Consider the following 13,572-nt stretch of genomic DNA (forward strand, 5'->3'; position numbering starts at 1 on the left):
AGTGACATTTTTGTATTTGACGGACACACAGCAACAAATCAATCATTTACTGGCGCACGAAATATTCCTGGAAAACATTTAACAAATATTTCTTAAGATTTAATGGCGATGAAAAATATTTCGTTTTGACGAGAGAGAGAGAGAGAGAGCAATGAAAGGCGTGTTTTGTACTTTATGGCTGAGATATAGCTTTTCTCCACACATACTGAGGATAACTATATCTAGTCTTATCATCGTTGAGGTTGATTAACTGTCACAGAGTCCGGTGATCTTAATATAATTCTTAGTGGATGCAATATGCAGCTAGTTTGGCCACCATCTAAGCATGGTTTAAAGTGTACCTAAAGCCCGATAGTATTGAATCTACATGAAGTGAATAGTTGAATGAAATATTTCTTCATTTATGATTTTGACTGTGACGTCATACTGGGTATTTAGTGGATTTGTTTTAAAACCTGTAATACTCTGTAATACTTAATGCTGCTATAGACCTTTTCTGAGATAGCGAACATGGTGCATTGTGGTCCAGCTTCGGTACGAACATCTTTTGTCCATCATGCCTTATATGGTGTTGTTTGTACCGAAGCTAGACCAGAATGAGTCCTGTTTATCGAACTTAGAAAAGGCCTATGATATCTTACATTAATGTGATCTTTGATCAATGTATTGTTTATGGATGCTGTAATCTTTGAGCTACCATCCAGTCTGACCAGCAGAGGAACAGCTCGTACAGTGGAGTCGGACTCTTCGTGTGTATTATAGACGCATAAACTTGGTCTTCAGTAAGCGCGAAGAGATCATCCCTCATAATGAGCCCACAGCCTTAGCCTGGGGAAATCTTCTGCATCAACGTTTTTTGGTACTGCATTCATGCTCAAGCTGTAAAATAAAGCAGACAACACAAATACAGGTCAGAATAATCTGGGAATAAGGAGGGATGTGCCGCATGCATCAGACAGATGAACACGCCATTCGACTGAGTATGTGTCGGTACTTACTAAATCTCTTCCAGGGAGGGATGTGAGTGTGCCGCATGCATTAGACAGAGAAACACGTCACTCGATAGTGTTTTGTAGCAGTACATGTCGTGCGCCCCATGAGGTTCTTTCTTGTTTTCCGTAAAGCTGTCATCTAAACATAAATGGCAAAGTATCAATGAAATATCTGGAATATATATTACGACATGTCTGGATAAAGTGAAGGCATTTAACCCGTGAAATAAAGAAATGTTAGTCAACGTGTAATAGTCAAATAGACACAAAAGAATACAATGGAATCAGGGTCTACTACAGTGTAGTAGTCTAAAATCTACTTCACCAAGGGCGGATCAAGGCGGGGGGGGGGGGGGGGGGGGGGGGGGCAAAGGTAGGCCGAAGCCCCCCTTCATCAGAAAAACAAACAAAACCGAAGAATTAGATGCTTTGTTTTCCGTTGTGTTGACGGAAGAAACTCAATTAGCCCCCCCCCTAAAATTTTGGCTGGATCCGCCCTTCTTCACAGGTTTAAAGGCTCCGTTCTAAGATAAAACAAGTAGAAGGTGCTCAGCTTTACTGATTGATTACTACATTTTTGTTCATCCAGTAATGCTAAGTTTTCGGGTTGTCAGTATTCGTTTCCCAGGCACACGGTTTTATTTTCTTCTGTGTCACTGGCCTTTCCGGGTCCAATAAGGATGCATTTTGGTCTAGTTTGGGTACAAACAACACCATATGCGGCACAGTGAACAAACTATTTTTGTACCCAAGCTAGACCACAATGCACCAGGTTTACTTTCTCTGAAACGTTTTGTGAAAGCAAACATTGTTTGAATCTTCATTTATATACACTATGAATGTACCCAAGAAAACTGCCTTACAAACCTGGCGATTCTGCTTCCTTCAGATTAGTAGCTGGTAGGTTTTCTACTCGAGATGCAGAAGCCATTGCTTCATCCTCATTCACTGAGTCATTGCGAACTACAGGACACCCAATCAGAATCTGTTTGAGCTTCGGCAAGGAACCCAAAGTTTCAACCAGCGTCAAAACTCCTAACTCGTCCAACAGGTTTTGCTTGAAGTTGAGACACTCCAGGTTCCTCATGTTGACCGAGTGCTGTAGCAGAGAGATGATGGCGACTGTTGATATCAAATTGTTATCGAATAAAATCTCCCTGATGGAGGAAATGCTAGACAGAGCTTCGAACACCTCACTGGCTCCCTTATCAGCAATCTTGTTGGACTTCAGTGACAAGACAGTTAAGTTTGTCGAGAATTTAAGGTTTGCCGCCAACGACACTGCACCTTCACAAGTGATCTCATTCCAAGCTAAGTGCAACTCCTCTAACTGACGGAGGTTGCATAAGACATTAGCAAGTTTTGCCACACCGGTGTCTGCTATACGGTTACCGGATATGTTGAGGAAGCGTAGCAGTGTTAAATCTCCTAGACACTGTTGAAGATCAGTCCATTTAGTGAGTTCGTTTCTCGATAAATCCAGATGAGTCAAACTTTCAAAACTTGGTAGTACCTCTGCAAGCACATTGTAAATGGGCTCTCTTTCTAGGTCGACTTTGCGCTTGTTTCCGACTATCGCCCCACTCAAAGTCAAACAAGTCAACTTACTGAAAACATGTTGCAGAGAATTCAAGATTAAAACAACATCATCGATGCTGTAGAAGACGCACTTGTTCAGTTCTAGATGAGTGAGGTGAGAATTACCTCTCAACAAGGAGCACAAGTATGGCACATTCCCATGATAAATCTTTTCTCTAGATATACAAATTCTTGTCAGGTATGGAACAGCCTTCAAGGCCTGAAGCAAACTCCCGAAATTCTCTTCCGACAGCTCGTTGTAATTCATCTCAATGTCGTGTAGCTTGGAGCAACAGTGCACTACCTCGGGAAGGTCTTTGACGAGCAGCTTAGATCTTGATACGAGTAGTTTTTCCAGGGGAAGCCTTTCACTGAGATTATCTGTGAACACTTTCATGGCATCACTAGCGGCAAAGCTGTTAATTAAATGAAGTTGTTTAAGATTTTTTATGTCAAACAAACTTCTTGCAAGCGTAGCTAGATTTCTTTTGGACAGGAAGCTGTCTTCAAAAATAAGAGTGTGAACATCTAGACTGTTCTGCATGAAGTATGCGAGTGAGCGTATTCCATAAGGAGTTGGCTCCGTTGTCTTGAGCTTTATAGTTCCTTTAACTACACTCTGATCAAGCATGGGGGCGAGACTACCTTGCTGTGATTCGTATAAAGCTTGCACACAAACTAAAAAGAACAACTGTTTCATGTCTTCCTCTATTGCATTCTGACCGCCCTCAGAGATGAGAATCTCAAAAAACTTCTCAAAGGCGTTACCCAAAAGACCAGGAGTGAATGAGAACAGAACTGTCATCAACTCAGCAGTCACACACTTCATGACATGCACCACGGTCTCCTCGTAAATGATGGGGTCAAAAAACGATTTCTTGATTCGGTCGCTCAACCACAACGAAGCCAAGAACTCTTGATACGAACGATGCAAGAACCGACAGAGTCGTTTTGGTCGAAGCCTTGAAGCGCTTCTTTCCAGACTTAAAAACCCCAACTCAAATATTTCCCGACTACCACACTTGTCTTCCAGTAACTTGCGGTCAAAAATAACCTGGTCTTCAAGCAGCCCATTGATGGCAATTTCCCCAAGGGTGAGAAAGCTTTGGTAGAGATTTGGTGGGATGTCTTCCAGTGTACTGATATCTTCAGGGTCGCACTCATTTTCCTTCTTTTCTTTGGAATAATATCGCTTGACTAAACACAGAGTTAACTCCACAAACAGTCCAGTCATTGTTGACAGCACCTGGACATGAGGCATCTCCTCCCACATAGCACAGATCAGTAAGGCAGTTAAAGGAAGCCGAGCGATATTCTCAGCAACAGGGTTCATCTCGAGGTCACTGATCAAGGATTCTGCACTCTCTGTGTCTTCTTTGAAGTATCTATGAATGAACTGATACATGTTTTCTGCAGTAAAGCCTGTCACTTCAACCCTGATGTCCACATACCAGTGTAATTTGGAGCCCTTTTCTGGTCTTGTAGTTACCACTACAGTGGAATTCTTCAAAAATTTTCCCATTATAAGATCATGGAGGTCAGGGATCAGAGATGGGTTGATCTCATCATACCCATCCAGGATAAAGAGAACTTCATCCTGATGATGAGCGACATAATCGTACAGTTGGTCAGGGGTAACCTCAAAGTCTCGTGGGAACAGCAGATCAAACATAGCTTCCTTGATTCCCTTATTGACCTGTCTTAGTTCAATCAGAAATACCAACTTGAAACTAGAGTTATTTACTTGAGTTGCCCAGTCATAGACCATTTCCGAAGCAAGTGTGCTCTTCCCAACACCTGCTTTACCCTCAATTAGGATCCTTTTGATTTTGGGTTGGAACATGTCTTCATAGCTGGACATGGGTTGTCTATTGCCATGGGCACCATGTTGGTTGTGTTTTATTAACTCTAGATTAGTGAAAATCTGTTTGATGTGAATTCTGAATGTGCTATTCCATGTCAGTGGCTGCAGCCATCCAATCACGTTCTTGTAGTGGTCTCGCAGAGTATCCTGTATTGTTACTAGGGTCCTGTCTGTTGTCTTGTCATTTTCTGTCATTTAATGAATAATGAGAATTGTAATGCATGAGGAAGTGAGACTAAAATTTGTTTGCTTTTCTGAAATTTCACTTCTTTCCTCCGCAATCCCTCTATCTCTATATTTAGTGTCACATGGAATCAGGGGTGACATAGCAGTGAGAGTGCCCGCCTCACGTCAATACGACCTGGGTTTGATTCCCGCTGGGCTTGGGGTTGTATGTTAGTTGTTCCTAAGCAGGTTTCCCGATTTTCCTCCCTCTGCAAAAAAAATCAACTAAATTCCAATTGGAATTCAGTGGATGAAGAGTCAATCCATGGAAATGCTACTATTAAATACCATTCTTGTTTTATTTTATTACATCCAGGAAATTATGAAAGGGTGAGGTGAATTAGCCTTGATAAAATATTGTAATAGACAAAACTTAGGGTAGAACAAAGGCAACATTTTTAAAAAGAATCCCTCTCGAAAATCCTCACAAAAGGGGTAGGGAAGGGCTGCTTTGGCCATCCTCGATCCACCCCTCACCATGAATACACAGACCCAGAATCGTTTTTAATCAATTAATACTTACTCACCCTGGGGTCCAGAGGGATTTTTTTGGCAGATTTACTGAGAGCAGCGAAGCTGCAAAAGTGAGCGTCAAAGCCACATGCTTTCATGGCCTGCGAAAAAAATCCCTCTGGAACCCAGGCTAGCAATTACTTTGAAAGTTATTGTAAAATGTAGGCAGCCCAAACCTGGAACAAGGTTCCAGTGTATGGTGTATAAGGAAATTAATTAAGGTAGCAGGATGGGCCAACATGTGACCTCATCAGATTGTCAAAAAAAAGATGGTAGAATAATACAGGGCTGTATCCTTCAGGGCCCGGTTGTACGAAGGGTGGATAGCACTATCCGATGGATAAATCTTTTCCAGTGGATAAATTTATTGGATAATAGCATGGACTTATCCACTAGATAAGGATTTATCCCTTGGATAGTGCTATCCGCCCTTTGCACAACCAGGCCCAGTTAAGTACAGCTGGTCTGGTTTTAAACAGACCACTTTTTTTCCGTCAGAACCATTTTCCTCCTCATAAAAAGGGTAGGATTAGAGAAAGTGTTTTCCTTTCTTTAAACCAGACCACTTTCATTAAAACCAGACCACTGGCCAGAAAAAAAATACATATGGATCCATGAAATCTTAGTTGTGTCCTCAGTTTTACAGGGGGAGGGGATGGCGGTGTATGTATGAGAAATCTATGAGAAGCGGTTAATGATCAATTTTCAAAGAATGACGTCATGCATAAGAACACCGAGTAATACGTATGTCAGTATTCAGCGATTATGACATCAACCATATTTAAACTTAGTCACTAATATATATTGTCTAAAATTAGCTTGTTTTGAGTACTAAGAGTTACGAAAAATAAGCGGTAAAGCCCTCACTTTCCTCTTAAAGCGAAAAAGTATGGTATAGTTACTTCTTTTAGAACTTAGTTATGTTAAATTAGATTATGAAATTGTTGGGAATTGTTAAGTTGTACAGAAATTACCATAGGGTCTACATTAGAAACTCCATATCGAAGACGTACTTCATTAAGGCTATTTGATCTAGTACATGAAACTTATAAGACATAAGTCAACATCTTTCGTTATTTTTTTGTCTTTGACTTCGTGATTCTGTTGTAACAAATCGCGGTGTATAAATAGATTGATATAATAATTGATAGGATGTTGGGTAACGACATAAAACAACACAAAAGTCGCCATACAGAACCTCCGATTCGACACATTTACCCAGATCCTTACCTTTTTCTCCTATCAGCAAGCCTATCAAGTCATTACGATTAATTTTATCAAGTAAAGCGCCCAAATATTCGTTGTCCTTGGGTCCAAGAAGGCCGTTCTGCTCGAGGAGTTCGAGCAACTCGACAGGACGATTCGCTTTTTCTAAAATCCCACTTGGTAAATGTCCTTTACAGAGGAATTTTAAGTCTTTAAATTCTTTTTCTGTGATATCGTTTGAGATCGACAGCAATCGAGCTCTGTATGGGTCCATTTTCTTGAGGCATCATCCAACAAACTGCAAGTCTTGTGTCAGCCCGGCATCATTGAGCTCGAGAAGTCTAGCTCGTTCCTTGTTTGGAAATACTGGATGGGTTACCTGTGTTAAATAATTCCAAGATGGCGGCGCAAAACATTGGTGGAAAAGCTCTACGTTTCGTTAAATTAACTCCAAGACAATGGACATTGCGTCCAAACTACTCACAGCCCCTACAAATAAGAACCTTATTTACCAACAGAGAGAGCGTAATGCTCAATGAAAGTAAATTCCCTGCCCGTACAGAGTGCATGTTACCTGCAGACTGTTTCAAGGACAAAGTTGCTTTTGTTACTGGAGGTGGGACAGGACTTGGTAAAGGAATGACTAAAATGCTGTCTGAACGAGGAGCTACCGTAGTTATATCCAGCAGGTATTGTCTCTTAAATAGGAGGAATTCACTTGTTGATTAGTTAGCCGGAACAATGAAATTTCAGTGTTCATCTAAAAATTTCTTTCAATTTTTATCGTAAAGAAAGTTGGATGTACTTGAAGAGACAGCAGCTGAGATCTCCAAGGAGACAGGAAATAAGGTATTAGGGACCGTTGATTTTTTATCTGGAAGGGGGGATGGGGTGGGATTCATTTAGTAAGAAACCTGACCCCTCCCCCCCTCCATTATATTGTTGCATAAAATATAGCACCGTAATAAAGTTATGATGTTTGAAATGGGAAAACTTAATTGCATTGGGCTTCTTTGATATTTTATTTGCTATGTAGAAGAAAAATATTACAAATTTTATCAATACAGATGTATGTGTAAGTCAACTGCTGCTGGATGCATGCAACATATAAAGGCATGTATAGCCAACAATTTAAGGCCCTGTCAATAGGCCTTTTCTGAGTTTGATAAGCAGGATGCATTGATGTTTGTACCGAATCTAGACCACAATGCACCATGTTCGCTATCTCAAAAAAGGTCAATTACACAACATGATCTTTCTCGCTACTTGCAGAAGAGATCTGACTTCTCACCTGCAACATGTTATTATGTTCTGCTTTCGTCAGCATTGCAAGTTGCAAATTAAGGCTGACAAGTTGATCAAGCTGAATTTGTTAATATTTTATAGGTTTTCCCGGTAGCAGCAGATGTGCGTGACCCAGAACAAGTAAAATCAGCTGTTGATCAGTGTGTTGCTGAGTGTGGGCTACCAGATATTGTCATCAACAATGCTGCAGGCAATTTCATCTCTCCCACTGAAAGGCTGTCTCCTAATGCCTGGAAGACCATCATTGATATTGTACTTAATGGGACTGCGTACATCACCTTAGATATCGGCAAAAGGCTGATAGAGGCACAGAAAGGCTAGTACAATCACTAAATCCCGTTATATGCAGACTTTTTTCCCTCTTTTTTAGATTTATGATTAACTCCGGTAAAATTTCATTTTTGTACCCTACTCCAGCCTTCCTAATGTTGTGCTTCCCCAACCCATCCAGTTCAATACTTCAATAGCCAAGTTTAAAAAAAGCCTCAAGGGTCACACATGGTTTAAAATGGTTATTTTAACCAGCTTTCTTCATTATAAATAAATATCAGGTCCTATATTAGCCTGCGATTGCAGTCATTCCATGTTAGAGTTGTGAGAAACCCTGCTTCCTCTATTTGACCCACACGACAACCACCACCAAATTCAGCATTATTCACTGGTTACTAAACTATATTGTATGTATTTGATGTCAGGTGCTAGTTTTCTAGCGATCACCACTATATATGCCAAGTCAGGATCTGGGTTCGTTGTACCATCTGCAGCAGCTAAAGCAGGTGTTGAAGCTTTGATCAGGTGAGGAAGATGTGTTGCAAGCATAAGATGTAACGCTAACCCTAATATGCTATAATAATTTTTTGAAACACATCATATGCAGAAATCATTGGGGTTTTTTTTGAAGCAGTAATGGAAAAACAGTACAATAATACCCAGCGATCATCATTGCTTCAGTACTCAATAGCGCTGTGGCCATGTGATACAAGGATCATGTTTACAGTCTATCACAGTTATCAATTAAATGTCATTTCATAATCAAAGTGATTGATTGGACGTGGGCCGGCTGAGTATCACCAGTCGCAAATAGCTGTTATTACAGTTGAGCCTCCAATGAGATATTCTTTTGTTTTAAGAATCATACGAGTGAGGCTGTTGCGATACAACACTTGTTGTCTCATTTGCATGCATCTATAGTATCTGCTATTACTGTCTACATGTGCTGTAGGTTAGTCTCCCACATAGCCGCCTTCAGTGTCGTCACGCAATGCTTTAAAGCGTTGCATGACGACACTGAAAGTGGCTGTGGGGGAGACTAGCTGTACAACAGAAACTGCATAGAAATAAGTGCCCATGCTATTCAAGCCCCTATTGGTTGTTCAAAGTTTGGTTGTCACGGACTATGTGATACTTTTCCTTTTTCTTGTTCAGGTCTCTGTCATCTGAATGGGGGCGTTATGGAATGAGATTTAATGCTATTGCTCCAGGGCCTATCAAAACCAAGGTATGAACCTACCTTGAAAGTATGGCGACCAGCTATCTTAAGGTGGGATCAGGACAATAGACCTAATTCATCTTTGTGTAATGCTTTCCGATTTCAGACCACATATCATTCCCTAGAGTATCATTTCTTTGTTTAATCAGTTGCTTGAGAAGACACATGAATATGGATGTGACTGAAACAAAGAATCTTATTCTCAAGAGAATGACATGTGGTCTGTAATGGAAAACATGATTCAAAAGCAAAAAAGAGGTCTTCTTGAAGAAAGGATCATTTTGGAAACAACACCAATGGAGTTTTTCACATATGACATCACAATTGTGCATGCATCATGGGATTGAAATGCGAACAAGAATTGACTCATTCATTGAATATAACAAACCTTGAATTCATTAAAATGTGGCTCTCTTACTACCTTGCTAATTACATTCACATCACAGAAAGCTTTTTGAAATGTTTATCTTTAATTTAGAAAAATATTGTTTTAGGGTGCATTTAGCAGACTGGACCCAACTGGAGAATTCTCCGCCTTGTCACTTAGTCGTATTCCTGTTGGAAGGTTTGGTGAAATAAGTGAACTGGCTAATCTAGCAGCATATCTTGTTAGTGACTATGCCAACTGGATCTCAGGGGAGGTATGTTTGTTCTCCATCTGCAGGTTGCTTTTACTAGAGCAGTTTTGCATGACTGTGAAAAGCTCAGTGCTGTAAGCATGCTGTGCTGTGAGCATGATTTTTTTCTAGAATTTCAATTGACTGATTTTCTTTCTCTTGCAATGTGATTGGTCTGCCAGTGTGGTGACCTTGGTGTGGCTGTGTCTGCTTCATGTTTATGCTGTGTTTGGGTATTTGATTGGGTGGAGAGTAAATTTTCAAGCAATGTAATTGGTCTGGCATATCCCTTGCCATGTCATGGCTGCATTTGTGCCATTGAGTCTTTCAAAGTCATACAAAACCTGCTATATGGATGTAACAGAACTGGTATTTCTGAGAATGAAAGAATATAATATGAAGGACTGATTAAAATGTCTCTGTACTTTTTTTAGGTAGTAGTGATGGATGGTGGAGAGTATGTGTCCATGGCTGGGGAATTCAATGAATTCAGAAAGGTAATTTATTATTAATCACTATTTAATGACACAGGAGTTCAGAATTTTTTAAAGCACTTTTATGTAGAGCAATAATAAATATTCATCAGCTTTATGAGAGCATTTTCCAGGAAAGACAGTATCTGTCTGTGTTTTTGAGATTATTTTCCAGGAAAGACACTAGCTGTCTGTGTTTCTGAGATTATTTTCCAGGAAAGACACTAGCTGTCTGTGTTTCCGAGATTATTTTCACCAGACACCAGTTTTTTTGTTTCTGAGAGTATTTTCCAGGAAAAACACTGTCTGTTAGCTGTTTGCATTTTTGCAACTCAACAGCTATGCATTCTATCATTTACCTTAACAAGATAATATGGTATTGATTGATTTTATGCCCTTGTCTTTGACAGATACCCAAAGAACAGTGGGATCTGCTGGAATCAATGATTAGAAAGACTAAAGGATCTTAACACTGCAGGGATAATGCAAAGTCATTACTTCTTGCATTGTAAAGCATTCCTTCTCGCATTGTAAAGCTTCAGGTCATATTGTTCACATTAATGGTCATCATTGAAAATTGATTTTTTGATATATTGTGACTGACTTTCTTATGTCTGAAATATTAACTTATTAATAAAGTGACACTTCAAAAATCAAGTATTCCAAGATGATTTTATGCTGAATATAGGGACTTGGCATTGCCCACTATTTACTTCAGTCTAGAGGAAAACCTTACCAGTCCTTTCCTTACCTACCCCCTCAACGGTGTTCTTATTTCCCTTAGTCATTTTATCTATCACAACAAGAAGCCCAAAGAATTGTACTTACAAATAGTGAAATCATTTGACTTGTTTCAAGCTTTTGTCTCTTTATTTACACAATAAAGCAATAACAACACATGCCAACGATGTCTGAGGTCATTAAAAAATCACTAGTTTTACCATTTGACCATTATGCTAACAGCTTGTGAATATGCCACACAAATAAGCTGTTGCTTCCTTACACAATGATTTATCAAGAATTACTGTTTAGAACTAATGCCAGTGATGGGGTTGGCTCGTTGGCGAATCATCTTCTCTTGCGATGCCTTGACCCATTCATCAGAAAGAGTATGAGGGGGGTCTGGGCCAACTGGAAATCAAGAAATTTCAGATTACGATGCATGCTATAAATTTCTCTAACAGTTAAGAGACTTGTGATTGGACAAGTGGCACAAATATACAATGGGAAACCAAGATTGGTGAATTATAACCTACATGCTTTTAGTTGGGGGCATGTATTTCGCAACCATCAGTGCTTAAAATACAGTCAATTCAAAAAACGTTGTCATTGACCAACTCAAGCCTACGCGACTGGACCGAAAGCGAATAGGGGTAAAAGATAAAAATCACTGAAGGGGTTAAATATTCGTTCTGAATTAATTGTCCTGCTAGTAATAAGAGAATAATGGTGAGAAACAATCCATTAAATGAATGTCTTTGGGTTTAGGGAAAGAAAAACAAAGCAATTATGATTCAGTTCACAATTTTGAAAATATGAAGGCATTGAAAAAACGTCTCCTGCAACACTTCCTGCTCGCGTACAAAGGTTCGTGCTGTAAACCAGGCATAACTAGTCGAATAAAATTACTCTTCAACTTGGCTTCAATGATTGCTACCCAGAGTTCCTTTCGGTTCAGTCGCATAGGCTCGAGATGGCTGACAACAATGTTTTTTGAATTGACCGTATATAACAGCCAGAATTTGTCTGGTCAAATCTTTGTCTTGCCAGTCATTTTGACCAGTATGCTGCTATTTAATTAAGAATGCAGGAATACAGTTTCTGGTATGTACTCACTATATGTGCGAAGGAATGCAAACAGGCCAAGAGATAGAGCAACTAAAAATGAAACGCCTCCAATTACTTTCTTGCCATAAGGTTCTCCATATCTGCTTTCAGCTAGGGTCTTTGGGAACTGGGATCTGTATACTAAAAGGAAATAATAGAATAAATAAAACAAACCCAAACTCAAAAAAATCTAGTCTGATTCTTGGGGTTCATGTCATGGCTTCCATGTCAGTTGACTTTAACAAGAGATTTGGTTTTGGTTTCCTCATCATGTTGACCAACATGGAGACTTTTTTGTCCTGTTATTCTTATAGGAAGGGATGCAAGTCAGCGGACAATATCTAAAGCTTGTGAAATTTTTTTCCATCGGTTTATAATCTTATTTAAGGGATCAGTCATTATTAAGAAGGGGGCTGGTACAACAGTGGGTATGCTATGGTTTTTTTTCTGAGGCACAATCTGTTCCCGCCCCCCCCCCCCCCCCCCCTCACCATGCATAACGAATGAAATCCAACCCCTATTTGTACCAGCACCCCCACCCTCTAAATAATGACTGAACACTGACATTTTGAGTTGTTTACGTTGAGATTTTTGTTGGCACATCAATTCACAAGCTAAATGGTACAGTGAGCATAAAATAACTAGTAATCATGATAATAATTATGCATGTTACATAGTTGTGCAGGCTGGAAAACTGTATATAGCTTCTTTGAAATTTGCAAATTAATTGGAAAGTAGCATCAACATATTGTACTGCATAGCAAGTGGAGATAATAGGTTCGCTTACTGAACAGAACACTTTAGTAATGATTGTGTACAGGTGGGATGGTGGGATCATGACTCTAGCCAAGTTCTCTCCAAGACCAAGAAATAACACAAGACATCGAAATATTTGAAGGACTAGGATACTTAGATTTCATAGGAGAATTGAGGTAAAATCTCATTTAAGCTGGAAGAAAAAAAGAGCAATAATACGAGAAAACTGTAGAATTTCCAACTCACATGCAACTTTCTCCTCTTTAGTCAGCGCTGACCAAGGTCCCTTTTCCTTCTGCTTCAAGGCTTCCAAATCCGACCCAATCTCTGCCCTAACAGTAGGTACAGGATCAAACTTTCTAGGAGCAGAAGTATGGATTCTTCGCCCTACGAGTCGGGAAGATAATCTCAAAAAGTTCGCCATTTCTATCAACTTCTTCCCGGTACAAACCAAGATGGCTGACTGCAGGGGTATCCCGTCAGGCCTTGCATGCAAGGAAGTGTAGGACTCGGGCGAGTCTTAACCGGAAGTAAGAGTCCTGTTAATTTTTCTTTCCGGTCCTCCTTCATATGATAAGAAATCGCTTACCAACAACACATTTTTTCTCTCTTTTGAATGCAGTCATCCCAGTTGTCATAGTATAAAATATACAATATATCGTTTGCAATGACAATGAAAATATTTTGCATTGCAAATTTCCTTTTATGATGTAACATTTGCTCGTTA

At 39.7% G+C, this 13,572-nt stretch overlaps 3 protein-coding genes across 3 annotated transcripts; 1 reads left to right on the forward strand and 2 right to left on the reverse strand.

The window, feature by feature from the left end:
• Positions 1-113: 113 nt before the first annotated feature.
• On the reverse strand, positions 114-6,735 carry LOC116297858 (NLR family CARD domain-containing protein 4). The gene is made up of 4 exons (XM_089033582.1): positions 6,403-6,735; positions 1,860-4,622; positions 999-1,131; positions 114-879 (listed from the first exon to the last, which is right to left on the reverse strand). Exons 1-4 carry the CDS (start codon positions 6,650-6,652, stop codon positions 798-800), a joined length of 3,228 nt encoding a protein of 1,075 aa, XP_088889708.1. The 5' UTR covers positions 6,653-6,735; the 3' UTR covers positions 114-797.
• Positions 6,736-6,767: 32 nt separating this feature from the next.
• LOC116297860 (2,4-dienoyl-CoA reductase [(3E)-enoyl-CoA-producing], mitochondrial) lies at positions 6,768-10,919 on the forward strand. Its single transcript, XM_031706175.2, has 8 exons — positions 6,768-7,067; positions 7,170-7,227; positions 7,765-7,999; positions 8,379-8,478; positions 9,109-9,181; positions 9,667-9,813; positions 10,224-10,286; positions 10,673-10,919. The coding sequence occupies exons 1-8, from the start codon at positions 6,778-6,780 to the stop codon at positions 10,730-10,732; spliced, it is 1,026 nt and encodes a 341-aa protein (XP_031562035.2). The 5' UTR covers positions 6,768-6,777; the 3' UTR covers positions 10,733-10,919.
• Positions 10,920-11,110: 191 nt separating this feature from the next.
• LOC116297861 (cytochrome c oxidase subunit 4 isoform 1, mitochondrial-like) lies at positions 11,111-13,326 on the reverse strand. Its single transcript, XM_031706176.2, has 3 exons — positions 13,092-13,326; positions 12,099-12,230; positions 11,111-11,393 (listed from the first exon to the last, which is right to left on the reverse strand). Exons 1-3 carry the CDS (start codon positions 13,267-13,269, stop codon positions 11,284-11,286), a joined length of 420 nt encoding a protein of 139 aa, XP_031562036.2. The 5' UTR covers positions 13,270-13,326; the 3' UTR covers positions 11,111-11,283.
• Between the last annotated feature and the right edge of the window lie 246 nt (positions 13,327-13,572).

The sequence above is a fragment of the Actinia tenebrosa genome, unplaced genomic scaffold, assembly GCF_029948245.1.
Source record: "Actinia tenebrosa isolate PJP-AT-01 unplaced genomic scaffold, QUT_ActTen_1.0 PGA_scaffold0__85_contigs__length_37466705, whole genome shotgun sequence".
Lineage (NCBI taxonomy): Eukaryota > Metazoa > Cnidaria > Anthozoa > Actiniaria > Actiniidae > Actinia > Actinia tenebrosa.